We start from the raw sequence: 16,231 nt of genomic DNA on the forward strand, positions 1-16,231 counted from the left end.
AACTGTGGTTCACATCCAACAGACTACATACTCAACAGCACGCGGCGGTGGACTTCGTAAGGCGGCGGACTTGGTGGCTAAACTGGCGGTGGCGGGGGACTCGGTGCCGGCGGTGGCGGCGGATACGGTGCTGGCGGTGGCGGCGGACTCGGTGCGACGAAGACGGCGGACTTGTTAGCAGCGCTGGTGACGGAGACAGGGGACTCGGTGCTGGTGCTGACGTCAGCCGCGGTGGTGCTGTTGGCGACGGAGACGGGGGACTTGGGGATGGCGCTAAAGTTGGTTGTGATGATGGTGTTGGCGGAGGAAGAGGGGTATTGTTGCTGGCGTAGACGGCGGGCTTGGTGGTGGCGTCGACGGCGGCAACGTGGTGCTAGTGGTGGAGGCGGATGTGGCACAGCTATCCGGCGACGGCAGCTAGCCATCATAAGGCGTTGGTTTGACAAAGTGTGGACATGCAATGTGGTGATGTTTCCTGTGGCGGTCCTTCCGGAAGAAGGCAGCAGCTTTTGCTGCTGGCTGGTTCAACTCCAGCATTCGTCTAAGCATTAACTATATCGCGTTGTATTGTTTCCTTTTTCTATGTTTCTTGTAGGCTACTTCGAAGGTCGAAAACGAATGAAGGTAGGAAGAGCGGCTGATGGCGTTGGGTCAATAACGAATCCATTTTCCACGCGCTCGTGGAACGCTGCGATTTGCGTCTCAAGCTTCCCAGCTTTATGAAACTTACGGAAGGCTTTTAGAGCCGTGCCTGCTGCAGCGTTGGACTTCAAGAAGGCAAGTGCGTTCGCTTGGGCCTTCTCGCCCAAGGCTAACACCTCGCTTTTGAATGCTGGGGGAGCAACATCCAGGGCAAATCCAGAAGGTAAGAACAGCATCATGTACCCTGTGGCGTGTCGTAACTCATACAACGTTGTCTTTTTCATAGAGGGCGAAGCATATACGCGTGGCTCCGCCGTGAGCCACTCGTACCAGACGTCTGAAAGCGCCTGAGACCCCTTCTTCTTGGGACGTACGGTTCGAGTTAGCTGTTGTGACGCCCCCATGCCTTCAGGCTGGTCAGCAGCAGGTGCTTGTGCTGGTGCACCAGGTACGGCTTTGGTTACGGAGAAGTGCAAATGTGAATCAACAGCTAACAGACGTTTCTCTAGCTGCCTATTTTGCAGGATGAGAACATTGAACTGCTCTGACTGGTGCTTCACGAGATCCAGGAGCTCCATTAAATTTGAGTCACGGTTAGTGGGCGTGTCCGTCTTAAGCGCCGGAGGGGTGAAGGCACTCCGAATCGTGTTGCTCCACGCAAGCACCTCAGCTTCTCCAATAGACCGTTCAGACATGACCTCCCGCATTCGGGCAATTAATGCATTCTCGTTTGGTAGCAAGAGCATCTCGGGGTTATGCATTACGAGGGTGGCTGTCCAAAATTCTACTACGTCCTCGTCGAGGTTGAGAGCGATGTCCGAAAAAATCAAGGTGTTCGAAAACAGCAGTGCCTGAAACTTCAGAGTACGGGCAAGCATTGGTTGTTCACGTGTGCGCCCCGAAGGCAACCGGGCGCCTTCCTTGGGCTTCCACCCACTCAAAACTCGTGCTACATTCTGGTCCGCCTGGGTCGTACCCAGCATATAGCCAAAAGCTTTATTTACGCGGTCGAGCTGCCAGCCACCTCGCTCAATAATCCAGTTTTCAGCCACGCTCCCGTCGTTGGCGTGCATGGCGGCACCGCGTCGGAATGAGTGCGATGTATGTCCGGTGGTGAGTCTAATTTGTTTCGCATCGCCCAGCTTTTGCACTCTAACCAACAACCTGTTCACGTAAGCTTGTGCACCAGGGACTGTCCGCTTGGATGCTGACTGTGAATCTTCCAAGAGAGCAGGAATGTTGTCAGTTTCTAGGAGCTCTACGAGGCTCAGCTCCTCAACGTCGACTGCGCATGTGGTGCTACGCCTTGTAGAAAGGAACTGAGGGATTATGCGCTTACTTGGGGTAGTTTGCATTGACAGCGCTGACGCCAACGTGAATAGAGGACACGTAAGAAAGTTTGAGGGGTCTTTGAAAAGGGAAATGCCTGATAACAAAGCCGTTTTCACCCTCTTGAAGCGCAAAAAGAGCACACCACATAACCTAACAATATTAACACAACAGCTTTTTCAAAAGTAAAATAAAAACCTACCAGGTAGTATAGAAAGCTGTTGCTTCTCAAGTTGCTCTGCGTCGGAGCTGCGACCGTACATATACCACATCATGACGACCAGTGAGGCATCGAGATAAATACTTTCGGCGGCAGACGTATACAGGAGGCGAACGATATTTTCTAGATCTTGCTTGGAACAAGGGGGTGCTTTCTTTTCAAACGCGCCATCTTCTCGATTGTTGCAGTACTTACCAAGACCAGACAGAATTCTTTGTAGCTGCGGCTTCACTATTCCACCTTGCTGCGGATACTTATCCAGCAGCCAGTTCTCTACATTTCCAAAATATGCCAGACACGTATTTGTAGATCGAGATTTGTCTGTTGATCTCGGTAGGGAATATGCATACTTATCTAAAATGACTCGAAGCACTTAACCAGTTTTGTCGGCGTCAATAAGTTGATGGACAGCATCGAGTGCTATGCTCTCCGACGCAAGGAACGTGGTGAACGAGTTGATGACAGTCGTCCTCGCCTTCTTGCTGTTTGCTGGAACTAACGACGCGATGGACATGGCTTCAGCTCAGCAAACTGCTTAGGCTTGTGAATTCCCAACTAACGTCAGATTGGTAGGAAACTTCTGCATATTTTTAGTACATGCATTACTATGAAAGTTTGTATTGAATACAAAATATTTTGAGAATATTCCAACTGAATATGGTTAAAAAAATGGATATTCTTATAAACTCCCTCATTGGCTATGATTCTGTCGTTGTCTAATTTCATTGGCTTATACAAGCTACAGGAGCTACCGTCAATTGGATTATAGTCGATATTATACCATACCATCGTTCCTTATGTCCGCATCCTCGCCACAATTGTCCGCTCCATCCTTCTGTGTTAAGTGCTACGAGGACCAATCTTCTGAATCAACTTCAATGGTATGTCAATCGGGGTACACCACATCCTCCACCACGCGTAAGTCAGACACAAGCTTTGCCGTGTGTTGATAATAGATAAAAATAATAATAATAGATCGCGCTCCGCATAGCCCAGCACAAAGCGAATCTTGGCATTGTAACGGGCCAGGTATTTACTCCGTTATTTGCTTACACTATAGTGTTGAGGAAGCTCTCAATAGGACGACTGAGTCTTAGGTTTAAGAAAAAATCAACTCTGACTTTATTTTAGGACCAAGGCCACAGCCCTGGCCACTCATATACACATCATAGTCCAATTGGCTAGTAATGGGTCTGGCTCCTCATATATCAGCCCATGGCATGACAGCATTTCAGCACACGCTAGTCGTGTGCCGATGCGCCTACTTATGTAAATAAATCCATCTACTTATGTAATAGAGGGGCCCATTACACCCACCTTCCCCCTTCTTCAACTTGCACTTACGCAACATAAGCAGTGGGCGAAGAACAAAGCAATCTGCGTGAGGATGGCGAACGGGAACTTGGCTAACGGGCGGAGCGAAACAGAGACGGAGACATCTCGTGCGAAGCGCAGGTGCGACACAGCTCAACTTGCGGAGAACTTGACAAGCAACACGATGGATCAGCAGCGGACGGGAACACCGACGACGGCGACGTCGTCGACAGCAGCGGCACGCGCGTGATGGACGACCAGCTCCGGGCATGGGCTCTCTACGATATATCCGGAGCGCGGGCTCCGGACACACTGGACACGATGAAGGATCACTTCCGGCGCTTCCGCTGACTACGGCAGAAGCCTGTCGAGGGTGTCGCATATGGCACATTGCCGGAGTCGTGGTGCACTTTCATTCGGCGCTGGAACCGGACGCAGGAAGAAGGGAAGAGTTTCGTCGGCTGGCTGGTGTACCGCGAGGAGATTGTCAAGGAGCATTCTCTCACGGAACTCCGTGACCGCGTCTGCACCAGCGCATGGGAGGATATGCACCGCATCTGCTACGTGGGGGTCGCTGACGGCGGCAGTACGTGTACTGAGTCGCGTCCGACTGTCGAGGAGTAAAGAAGTCACATCGCCGAGTATCCGCTCAGTGAACAAGAACACGTGTGGATCGATAAGTATCGTCGCTCGTTGGCCGAGAACGTGCGCGCCTCTAGTCGCGCCGGCTCACGCCGACGCTCTGCACGCGAAGATGCTTGGCATCGGACTCGGTCTCGCTCGCGCGGCCGCTCAAGCCGCCGTCTCGATCACGTTCGCGTGATCGCTCGAGTCGTGCTCCTCGTGCGAGCTGCCATGCGGTACATGGTGGCTTGCAGCAAGATTGGACTCATACGCCTGGACCACATTCGGGACGTCACGAAGGAGATTGGCACGAGGCTCCCACGTATCCTCGTCGGGAGGAAACCCGAGCCATCGTACTCGATAGCGACGGTCGGCCTGAACATTGTGGGTGAGCCCACGATGACGCCTGGGAGGGAGAAGTGGATCTTCGTGGGCAACGATGTGCTCAACCATCCACCGGGTATCTCCGGCAGCGTCAACAACAGGAGGCGGGCCGTCGCGTCGATAACACTCGCGCTCTGGCTGCCCAGAACGAGAACGTCTTGTTGAATCGCTACTGGGATGCCCAGCAGGCGTTAAATGAGGCTCTCGATCAGACTGCCCGGGCCACCGAGGAGAGTGTGCAGCTGCGTCAGCCGAACCGAGAGATCCTTGCTCGGTTGCAGATGCTGGCGAGGTCGGCTCACGGGCGTTTGCAAACGTGGACACAGCCTCGAGATCCGACTCCTGGTGCGGATGGATCGCCGCGGCCGTCAAGAAGGTCGCTCGACGCATGCTCCGGCTCAGTAGACTGAGACGACTCTGGAATCGTAGCGGGGTGATATTATTTGGGTCGTCCGACGTAAAACGTCGGATGAAGACGTAGTGACGTAAGATTGTCAAGAGTGTAAGCATCACCAGTGGTATTGATTACCGTAAACGGCCCAATAAAGCGTGGCGTGAGTTTGATCGCGCCGAGATTGGTAACCGCAGCGTTTCTGAATCATTCAGTCGACAGGAGCACTCGTTCGCCTGTCGTAAACGTGGCCATGTTCTTGCGGCCAGTCTTATCAGCGTTCTCCTTCTGCTTGGCCACTGCGTCCTGCAGTGAGTCTCGAACATAGCAGGTGACCGCTTGGCGCTGTAGTACAAAGTCGGAGACGACTGCTAAGTCGATTGGTCGCGCCGCATGCTTCGGCGCGTAGTTAGCCGGCGCACGAGGGCTCGATGCGGAACGTGTCACTGCGTTGGCCGACGTGGGAACTAGGGATACACTCGAGATATTATTAGCAACCGGTGAATGTACCGGTTGACCCAGTACCGGTGTTGCCGCCGGAGACATCGGAGCTGGAGTAGACGGCTTGTCGGCAGCTTCTTTCCCACCCAGAGTGGAAACACACGGCGCTGTGGGATGGCCCACGGCGAGGAGGGCAGGGACACGCGGGTGTCTCGCGTTGCTAATGAAGAAGGGCGTCAGCCCAGTCGACGCGTGTACCGCGTTGTTCAGCGCGAACTCAACCAGAGGCAGAAACGAGCTCCAGCTGGAGAACGACGTCGCGTAGCTTCGAAAAACGTCTTCGAGGACGCGATTTACGCGCTCCGTCTGGCCGTCCGTTTCCGGATGGGGTGCTGTGGACATCAATAGCTTCAAACCCAGTAGCTCGAAGATCTTTGGCCAGAAGGCCGACGTGAAGCGCGGGTCGCGGTCGGAGACGATGGATTCAGGAAAGCCATGATGGTGGAAGACCGCATTGATGAAGTGCACCGCGGTATCTGCCGCGGTGATCGAATCCGACACCGGAATCAGGTGGACCATCTTGCTGAAGCGGTCTACGAACACCAAGACACCTGGACGTCCTTTAGCATCGGGTGAGAGTCCGAAGATGAAGTTCATCGACACCGAGCGCCAGGCCTCGGTGACCACTATTAGAGGACGCAGGAGAGCCTGCGAAGACGAGGCAGGTTTCACGCGCTGGCAGATCTCGCAGGTGCGCACCCACTAACGCACCCATTTAGATAGGTGGGGTCAATAAAAGTCGCGTGACACATCAGCAAACGTCTTCTCGCGACCGAGATGAGCGCCCAGCGGGGCATCATGAAACGCATGGATAATCCGTGAGCGCAGATCGGGGTCGTTAGGGACAACGACACGTGATGCATCGAAGTTGTCGATGCTGTACGTCAGCAGCTCGTCCTCGAGACGATATCGGTAATTTTGTTTTTGATACAGAGCGGGAAAGGGCTCCCAGTGTGTCGGTGCTGGGAGAGCGGAGATGCTCCAGGAGACTGGAGTACGTCGAGTCATGCTCGTAAGCAGCTCGGATTTCGTCTCGGAGTGGCATTACCGGGGAGACGCTCGTCAGGTTGACTCCTGACGCCTCGCACGTGGCACACTCGTCTACATCGTCCTCATCGAACGAAGCTTGTCGACCCAATGCACCGCGTGGGTCGTAGTCGGGACGCCGAGACAAAGCGTCGACGAGAATGTTGTTCTTGCCGGGCTTGTAATGGACCACAAAGTTGTACTCAGAGAAGAATGAAAGCCAGCGGGCCATCCGCTGGGAGAGATGAGGACTCTTCATCGCTGTCCTCAGCGATGCATGGTCGGTGTACACCGCGAAGGTATACTCACCCAACAAGTACACTCTGAGCTTGATCAGAGCGTAGCGCATCGCAAGGAGCTCCTTGTCGTGAACAGGGTAATTGCGCTCCGCCGGCTTCAACTGTCTAAACTGGTTGCTTACGACACGCGCTCGATCTTCGTCGTCGAATTGCATCAGCGCCCAGCCGATGGCGAAATCGCTCGCGTCGCAGACGACGTGAAAAGGCTTCGAGTCATCCGGGAGCGCGAGGATTGGGGACTCGGCGAGACTCTTCTTCACCGAGTCGAAGGCGGCTTGATGTGCGGAAGTCATGTTTCTTTCACAACGAAGAGAGCGGCTGGATCAATCCGGCGTAATGCTTCGTGTACTTGTGGAGATAATTTGCGAGACCCAGCCACTGACGCAATTCAGTGGGATTCTGTGGCGTAGGCCACGCACATATCGACGCCACTTTCTCGGTATCGGTGCGGACGCCGTTCTTGCTCACAAAGCAGCCAAGCCCCGGAATCTCCGGCGCGCAGAATATGCACTTCTTCAAGTTGGCATACAGCTTGTTTTCGCGCATCACTAGGAAGACTTGCCTCAGATGCTTCAAGTGGACTTCAAGCGCGCTGAGGCCTCCCTATGTGCGACTGTGTACGAAGATGTCGTCGACGTAACTCGGTGCAAAATCGTGGAGCGGGCGAAGCACATGGGATACCATGCGATTGAACGTGGCGGGAGCATTCTTCAAGCCTTGTGGCATAACAAGCCACTCCCAGAGCATACCACTGGGAGTGCTTACCGCTGTGAGCGGTATGTCGCTCGGCCTCATGAGGATTCGGTAGAACCCATCGGTCAAGTCGATGGCACTGAAGACCTCACTACCCGACATTGCGTCGAGCACCATGTCCTTCCGAGGAATCGGCGTCTGGGTAGGGATGGTAGCGTCGTTCAGGTTGCTGAAGGCATGAACGATGCGCCACCCACCCGTGGCTTTCTTCACAGAGAAGGTCGAACTGGAGTGCGGCGATGTGCTCTCACGCACATGACCCGCCTTGCGGCGGCTCTCGAAGAAGTCATCGTTAGCTTGGACCTGATCCCGCGGGGGCGGCCACTGCCGCGTCACACAATACTTCGAGCCGGGCACGAGATCGATCTCGTGGTGAATTCCTCGGTCAGCTGGTAGCTCAGCTGGGATCTTATCCGGCTATTATGACTCGTAGACTGGATTGCCGGATCTGCGTAGCGCTTCCCAAGATTGCGCTGCGAAGCGCTCCTCGCGGGCCGACTTCGGTTCAGCGCTCTTTGGGCGCGAGGGAGCGTCGTCGTCACTACTGCATTCACTTCGAGCGACGCCGAGTCGGCGTCGGTGGTCAGGTAGACGTGTTCGATTTCATCGTCCTTGAGGCCGCGAAGGAAGTTCTTCGAGGAGAGACCTGGAAGTCGAGTGATCGACCCCGCCTCTCGAGGTGGCTTCGCAAGATCGAGTGTTCGTCGGCGACCGGAGGTACCTTCCACATACTCAACCACGCAGACCGACTCCGTCAGTGAGCTGTCACTTGGTACGGGCTCTCGGCGAGGTTTCAGCTGGCGCCGCTTCGACTTCCTCTTTCGCCGCCTCGAGTGCGAATTGAAGGATGATGAGTCGCTCTCGCTGGACGAGATGTCACCCCCCTCTAGCGGGAGCCCCTGGTCGACCGCGGTAGTGTTCAGCGAGAGCGACACCTGCTCGACCGCCAGTTGGTCTTTATCCTCGCGTCGCCGCGTAGAATCGTCAGTTAACAGCACTGTGCAAGCCATGCAGAGAGGGCCATCGCTCACTCTGTGCACAACGTTCATCGTGGATGACCGGTCCACGACGGTGACGTGAGGCCAATCCTTATGGGCAACCAGGAGGTGCGTGAACACCTCACTCACATCATCATCAGTGAGGCATTTGACCGACCGGGCCAACCAGCCAATCTCTGGTTGATAGTGCGACAGCCACGGCATACCCAGGATGCTGTCAAACGCGTAATTCATCTCAATGACGAAGAAGCCGTCGTTGCTTCGGAAACCGTCGAACGTGTACGGAAGTGTAATCTCGCGCCGCGCAACGCGGCGTGATTTCCCATCGGCCAACTTACCAGCGACCCCCCCCCCCTCTATCTTTGCGGACAGTGATGTCCGACAGGATACCGACAAGCACGACGCGCGGAAGAAGTTGTTGGTCGCTCCTGAATCAAGGAGCGCTCGCAGTGGTCGCCGGGCACCGGCGACATGAAGACTGACAATGATCAATTGAATCGCTCGGCGTGGTGATGGCATGAAAGTGTGCATGCAGCACAGGAGGGCTAGGAGGTTGGGTTGCCACCGGGGGACCCGGACCCCATTTCAGTCAGTAGGGCGCCCCGCACCTACTGACCCTGACCGTTTTTTGGCTGGTTAGAACTCACGAATTCGGCATCGACATTCGCAAGCACTGGAGCTGGCACGCGGCACTCCGCCGCGCGAGGACCGACCTTCCGGCAACGGAAGCAGGTGAGAGAACGACTGTTCCGAGCACCGTTCCAACGCGCTACATGACGCTGACGATTACTCGTCGCATCGAAAGCGTCGATGTCCATGGGCTCGGGCGCAGATTCCCGGGCTGAAGCAGGCAGCGCGTGAGCGTATGACGCCGCAACCACGTAGTCCTCGCGTAATGCGAGGGCAAATGCCTCTTCGAGTGTAAAGGGTCCGATCTTGTAAGGCAGTAGCGCGTCATGCCTTCGCGCATACCGAACATGAACACATGAACCTGAGAGGCCATATCGATGGGCTTCGACACGATACACGACGCTAGGTGTCGTGTCTTCTGGACGTAGTCGCGCATAGCCATTGAGCTTTGTCGAAGGGCGAAGAAGTAAGCCCGAAATCGGGATTCATCTTGCGGCGGCTCGAACGCGAGCCAAAGGTCACTCTGGAGGGTATCCAGCGTGGAAAGGCGTTGGGGTCAACGACCAACTTGCCGAGGGTCCATTTCTTGGCTTTGCCAGACAGCCGCGAGAGAAGGAAGTGGACCTTCCCGGAAGGCTCCTCGATCAATCTCGAGGCGATGGCGATGTCGATCTCTCGAAACCAGCGATTCAGCGGAAGTCGGTCTTCTCCGGCACCGGAGTAGGTGTACGTCTCCAGCTTCACGGCGTCATTCGTGGAGAACTAGCGAATTTTATGCACATTCAGCTTAACACCGAACAGCATTTCGTAAGGGGTGTCCTGTGCTCCCTTGTTATATACGCGGCTTCGCACGTACACTGCATTCGTCATTTCTTCTGGCAAAAGACTACGAAGGAATCATGCGTGCTATATCGTTGCCTTCGTCATTGGCACAAAGGTTTGATGAGTCCTCTCACAGATATTAAGCTGCAAGCTCTTGGGTCCGGCTTGTATGTGCTCAATGCCCCGCAATGCATACCAAGCTTGAATTGTACTATTGACGTACTCGCCGTCCTTGTCTGTCTACACCTGACGTACTGAGAACTTACTGCTGCCCTGACCTCTGTCAGTTTGCCGCTCGGCCCAGAGCACATACTTTTTTAGGTGCTTGTTTACCACGTCACTAGATTTGCTTGCCAGTATTGATACAGTGACGTAACGGGAGTACCCATCAGTAATTACTCGGATGGCCTCATAACGAGCTCCATTTGACTTATCCGGGATAAGCAGGTCCGCGTACGCTACTTGGTTGGGCTCCGTCGTGGTCTGATCAAGCTTTTCTAGGTGCTTTTTGCGCTTCTTCTTTCTTAAATGCAATGCGTCGCATGTCTTTTGCTGACGATGGGCTAGCATCATTCCAGTCACTAGCTCTCTGTCCACCATGGTCTTCAAATATTGTGGGCAGATATGACACAGTCATTTGCACCACACTTTCAATAAGCCAACACCCTCCGCCACTGTATGATAGCATCAAGGACGGTCTCCTGGTCTAACAGCTCCTCCTTGAGAATGGTGCGATACTTAAAAGCCCCAGGTCGCATCCTGGGGCGTCGCCGCCACCACAGACCTCCCTTCCATAGATATAGTAGTTTCGAGTTTCCTGGTCACAGGCAAACCCCAATCCTTGCTCCAGAGCCAAGCCTAGGGAGAACAACCAGTATGCAGCACCCGGTATGCAGAAGACATCATAAAAATACATTACAGTCTGCTCGTCATCCATCTCCGTGACTAGAGCCACCGTTTTAACGCCAGCTATACGTAAAGCGATCCTCGATGTCACTCCACGGATCCTACGCGTGTCCGTTATGTCTTCGGTGAAAGCCACATTGTACGAGCGATTTTCCGTCACATGGGGGTTTGACGCAGTGTCGAAATACCACAAGCTGCTACTTGGGTGCATATCGACCTGGCCATATACCTGCGGAGACGCATCCGCATCATCCGCGCCATGGTCAGCCGCTACAGCCGCTGTAGTCTCCTGACCCCTAATCTCCAGCGATGTCTCTGCAACCGCTGCATCATAGTCATATAGCGGCAACACGTGCATCTTTGTGCTGCACCGCCATTACACCAGTCTCGTCCTTGTGCTCCGTTTTCAACGGCATACGCTGCTGTTGACGAAGCCTACCGTTTCCCCGTGGCTTGCGCTTTTGAGAAGCTCCCGTTAAATCTTCTTGCTCGGTCGCCTTCTCCGGACAGTTTACTCTGAGGTGCTCTGTACGCTTGCAGATGAAACACACTCGTTGTGTTTTTCTGCGTCCTCAGCCTGGTACATCAAGTCGTTGACAACCGGTTTAGCTCGTTCGGCACATCGATCTTCTTTTCTCGTGCCATTCGACATGATCTGCTGACTGTCACCTTTCTTCTGACTACGACCTCTGGCGCCTCCGTCCTTGCGACTTCCTCGCTTCCTGCTTCGATTGCCATTAAACACCTTCGGTCGGGCAGCTGCTGCGAGTATCAGCTTGCGAGCTCGTTTCGGTGTATACACACTCGGGCTCGCGCCGTATCGGATAGATAGCTTCTTGACTTCGTTTGGCCAGGCAAGCTCTTTGATAGTGTCAGCCATAATCGCGCCCGCAATCGGATGCTGCAAGTCCACCAACTCTGTCTTTAGGCTGAGCATCTTGCACAGGTGTAGATTTGCATCTCCACCAGGTGTCCAATAGCTTGCTCTCCGAGCGATGAACAGCTTAGGTCTTGTTCACTCCATGTTGCATAGGTCTGTCCACATGTCTGATCCGGTCTCCTTGTCGATTGTATGCTAAAGAACATCGGGAGGCACCGACGTACCAATCATGTGCATGCGCATAATCTTATTCTACTTCTTCTCGAACTCCTCCTTGGTCTCGGCACTTGCCGTCTCCAGCATCGCCAATGTCATATCCTAGACGGCGATGTCTTTTTGAGATTGATCTCCTTAAACACATCCATCATGACCCACTTGTACGTTTGTCTGTCCTCGCCTTTCCAGTTCTTCGGCACTCCTTCGTCGGCGGACTTTATCGGCTTTGTCATCTTATCTCCGAGGAATTTTCGCCAGTTAAGCTCAGAGCCCTATTGTAATGTTCCACCAAGAAGTAAAAATGAAGACTGATAGAATTTTAGTGCTAGCCTCTACCTTGCTGAAGCCTGGCCCACACTCACGGGCTTCATCCCGTTCTCATATATGACCTGTATCCAAAAGCTTTTCAGTATTCTTCTCGTCCGCAGGTCTGATTCTAAGAAGGAGGGCATCAGGCATTTTCAAAAGTCGTCTGTCACCAATTTCCGCTTAATAAAAAAGAAAAAAACTTTTTTTTCAATTTTGAAGCTAATTTTTCTTATTTCTAGGTTTTATCAAGTCATTTCCTCGAGATGAAAAATGGTGCACCAGCGCCAGCGACGTTTGTGTGTGATGGGAACTACGTTGGTGATGGTGGTATATTACTACAGCATTTATGGTAGGTGCAAGCACACTGAACGCCGGTAGCACCGATTAGGAGCTAACTCGTGGTGATGACAGGGAGTTTGCAACGTGGAAAATGATCCGAAACTGTCCTGGTCGATACATTATCCAGCACAAGAAGAAGAATCCTTTCTTGATCGACAAAGTGCCAGTGACTTCGATCGAAACGGGAGACTTCGTTTGGAACGCACTTGCAACAGTGGAAGGTGATGTGCCATCTATCGTTGTGCACGACTTGGAGAGTCCACGGTGCGTCGACCGTGTCAAGGTTGTGGTTTTTGGCGCAGAAGGTTGTGGTGGAGGGGTTATCACTTACTGTAAGCAAGACCACGATGGAGCTTTTATCTACGTACACACACTCAACACTGCATCAGGCTTACGCAGGAAGCTAGGTGGCCTACAGATAGACCACGTCCTCAAACTTTAAGATAAAAACCAAATAGTTTCAGAAATTTCTTTCCTCTACGTTCTATTTTGATACCCGTTCTATCGGTTCTCGCGCACTTCTGCTAAGGCTTGCTGGAAAGTCTGCATTGACTGCTGGGCCCGAAGAACCGTCTGCTGGTCGCGGTAGCTTGCTAACTGGGCAATTTTACGAGATCGATCCGTTGTCCACTTTTCATACAGAGCACTTTGAGCCGGTCGATGGTAGTGACTAAGTTGCTGGTTGTCAATTCTAGGGAATGCACTCTGTACGTCTCGAGCGGAATAAAACCCACCATCGTACTGCGTGGACTTTTCTTCTGGGTTTTTCTCTGCTCGAGCGATCAACTCGTTTACTAACGCAGTCGAATCAAAGATCGTCGGTTCTTGGTTAGATGTTTTCTCTTCAGAGCCTACTCGACCACCGTGGAAGGAAGAAGCAGCGACAGGATCGAGTAAATCGTTTAATTTGGATCGAGATTCGCTCATCGCTGTGTCCATTTCGGCCGCCCTTGCTGCTACCTGTTGCTGCAGCTGTCGCAGTTCTTCTTCTTCTTCCTGCAACGTTTTGCCACTTGAGCTGCATATTTCCATTTCTCTCAAAGCAGCCCTGACGGGATAAGAAACATAATTAACAAGAGTAAAAAAATAATTCAACAACAGAGTAATATACCTCGTGGCGGCTAGTTGTTCTTGAATCTCGTGTGTCATTTGCTGCTTCATCGCTTCTAACGCTGCAACGTTTGACGATCGCGATGCGTTCGTAAAAGTGTCAAGCTTAACTTCAGCTTGCAGGCCCGGTTGCTCCTCTACAACCTTGTCAATAGATTGATTTAGTAGCTTGGAGAAGAGCTTTGACGTGTGTGGAAGGTCTTCAGTTGCCCGAGTGCTTGTGACTTTCTTACTGGCTTCTGGGTATAAAGTATTATGGCAGTCTGTGTCGCCCTGTTTAAGCTTCTCCACTCGCATTTGGGCTTCAGTAGCGACTCGGTGCATGCTGTCGTATTCTACTTGGAGTTTCACTAGCGCAACTTCTTTGGCGTGAAGCTTATCTTCGCTGCTGGCAAGTTTTTCTTCCAGTACACTCTTCTGTCTGTACAGCGATAAATATTAGAAGAAAAATAAAAAATATCTGCAGCACGACGTCATTTCTTACCGCTGAATATCCGTTGCATTTGCAACATGACACGCCAATTCACTTCGACATTTCCGGAGATCCGTGCGGAGCTCGGCACACCGTCGCTCGGCCTCCGTACGACCAACACGCAGTGCTGTGATTTCTTCATCCAGCTACAGAAAAGAGTACTTTAGGACTTGTAAGAAGCTCAACACAAAAAGGCAGTAACTCACTTCAGCACGTTCTTTTTCGTATTGAGTCTTGTGCAGCCGAAGTAGCTCCTGACCAGCACGTACTTCGACCTCTAGAATTTTAACTTGAGTCTTAGACTGCGCTTCCAGGAAATCCAGAAACTCTGCGGTTGTTGTCCCCATCGACTTGGCAGAAACGTCACCGTGTCTTAACCCCGCAAATACCAGACACTCAGCCACCATATCGAGAATCTGTTTGTGAAGCTGGAGCACTGCGCGTTCAAATTCGTTCGTCAGCTTCGTCGAGGACAAGGCCGAAGTGGATGTACAAAGAATCTACAAAAAAAAAGAAATTTGGAACACGAGTTTTAGTAAGTCGCAACGTTTTCGGATCAGTGACATCTAAAAAAGTACCTTTTCCATGTCAAGAAGCCTGCTTTGCAACTCCCCAATTGAGACAGCATTTTTTGTTGGAGCTGTCGACAGGTTAAAATCGTCTTGCCCAGAAGTTGGAGTCGCGTTCTTTGCAGCTAGTTCCGATGTAAGCGCTGAGGATTCAACCTGCTCTGCTGCTTCGGGAAGAAACGTTTTGTCCTTTTGTGCCGTTATTTCATCAATTGTTTCCTGCTCGTTTTCGACTGGTAGGGATTCCCGCACCGCGGAATTTTCAACTGACATTCCATGCTTTTCATGTGCCAGCTCGTCGTCAAGCGAAGTTGCTCGTGGAGGCAGTGCCGTGTCATCGCCTAATTCTTTTTGGTGACCTATTTCAGTAGCAGCAACAGCTTCACTTGCGTCCAGCTCCGTTGTGATTCTAACTGGCTCGGCTACTTCTTGTCCCTCGGGCACAATTAGCTGAGTCATTTGCCTGTTGTTTACTAAGTTTTGCTGCAAACTCTCGTCGTTGACAGTTCTTTTCGCCTCTTGCTCCTTGCGTTGGTCATTTATATTCGTGAGTGAGGTATTTTCATTTGGTTGTAGATGACGAGTAGTCTTCGCTTGATCAGGAACGTCGTCGTACTGGTCGTCCTCAATATCTTCAACTACAATCGTCTCATCGATCGGATTATCTTCTGTATCTTGACTCTGTTCAGCAGCGTCCGTCTCCATAATAGGACCTAATTTGCTTTCTGGTTCCGATAGATCCCGAGAGGGTACACTGTCATTTTCTAAAACAATTGTGGAGCTTTCGTCATGCACGCTGAGGTTGCTTAGAGGCTTCGAGTGATCCGAGCTGCGTGGGGAATATTCACGTCGCGTTTCATCTCGCCTCGGTTTGCGACGACGAATGCGGAGAGCAGGCGTTGAAGCCTGTTCAGCTGCTTCAGCTCCGTCAGTATTAGTGTAGGCTATGATCGCTCTGTCCAGACAATAAAATAATTTGCTGTCAGTGTGATATTAACCACTAGGCCTAGATAGTTGTCGTACCTGTTGCCTAGAGCATTTACTCCAAGACTCTCAATCTGGCCAAATTTGCTAAATATTTGCTGAGGGAAATGTAAAAATATATATAATCTTACATTAACCGGGTAAAGATGTGAAGTTCTCACCTCCAGCTGCTCAATAGCAAAAGATGTCTTGTAAGCATCCCAAGTAGCTTGAATAAAGTGCAGTTGCTTCGTCGACGCAGGGTCGGTTGTATCAACCATAGACGCAGTTATCTCTTCAGGGATAGCAGGGATATTCATTTCAGTCGCGCAGTCGTAGGGTAATGACGGAGCTTGTCGGATGAGGAACTCAGCGATGCATTTTCGACGGCGCATCATAAGCTCTGAAACACAGAGTAAGTAAAAAATAATTTAAGTAACCTTTTGAAGAACAATATAACGCTGTTCATACTCGAGTTCACAGTTGTCTTGTCCTCCGGTGGTCGAACCAATGCGATGCCAACATTCAAAGCAA

At 52.1% G+C, this 16,231-nt stretch overlaps 3 protein-coding genes across 3 annotated transcripts; 1 reads left to right on the forward strand and 2 right to left on the reverse strand.

Annotated features, from left to right (window-relative positions):
• Positions 1–12,674: 12,674 nt before the first annotated feature.
• On the forward strand, positions 12,675–13,025 carry PITG_11054 (uncharacterized protein; the record flags this gene model as incomplete). Its single annotated transcript, XM_002901792.1, has 1 exon — positions 12,675–13,025. One exon carries the CDS (start codon positions 12,675–12,677, stop codon positions 13,023–13,025), a length of 351 nt encoding a protein of 116 aa, XP_002901838.1.
• Positions 13,026–13,084: 59 nt separating this feature from the next.
• PITG_11055 (uncharacterized protein) lies at positions 13,085–13,744 on the reverse strand (the record flags this gene model as incomplete). The annotated part of the gene is made up of 3 exons (XM_002901793.1): positions 13,085–13,229; positions 13,335–13,631; positions 13,695–13,744. The coding sequence occupies 3 exons, from the start codon at positions 13,742–13,744 to the stop codon at positions 13,085–13,087; spliced, it is 492 nt and encodes a 163-aa protein (XP_002901839.1).
• A 429-nt stretch (positions 13,745–14,173) lies between these two features.
• On the reverse strand, positions 14,174–14,752 carry PITG_11056 (uncharacterized protein; the record flags this gene model as incomplete). Its single annotated transcript, XM_002901794.1, has 3 exons — positions 14,174–14,311; positions 14,372–14,665; positions 14,744–14,752. The coding sequence occupies 3 exons, from the start codon at positions 14,750–14,752 to the stop codon at positions 14,174–14,176; spliced, it is 441 nt and encodes a 146-aa protein (XP_002901840.1).
• Between the last annotated feature and the right edge of the window lie 1,479 nt (positions 14,753–16,231).

This window comes from Phytophthora infestans, genomic scaffold, assembly GCF_000142945.1.
Source record: "Phytophthora infestans T30-4 supercont1.19 genomic scaffold, whole genome shotgun sequence".
Lineage (NCBI taxonomy): Eukaryota > Oomycota > Peronosporomycetes > Peronosporales > Peronosporaceae > Phytophthora > Phytophthora infestans.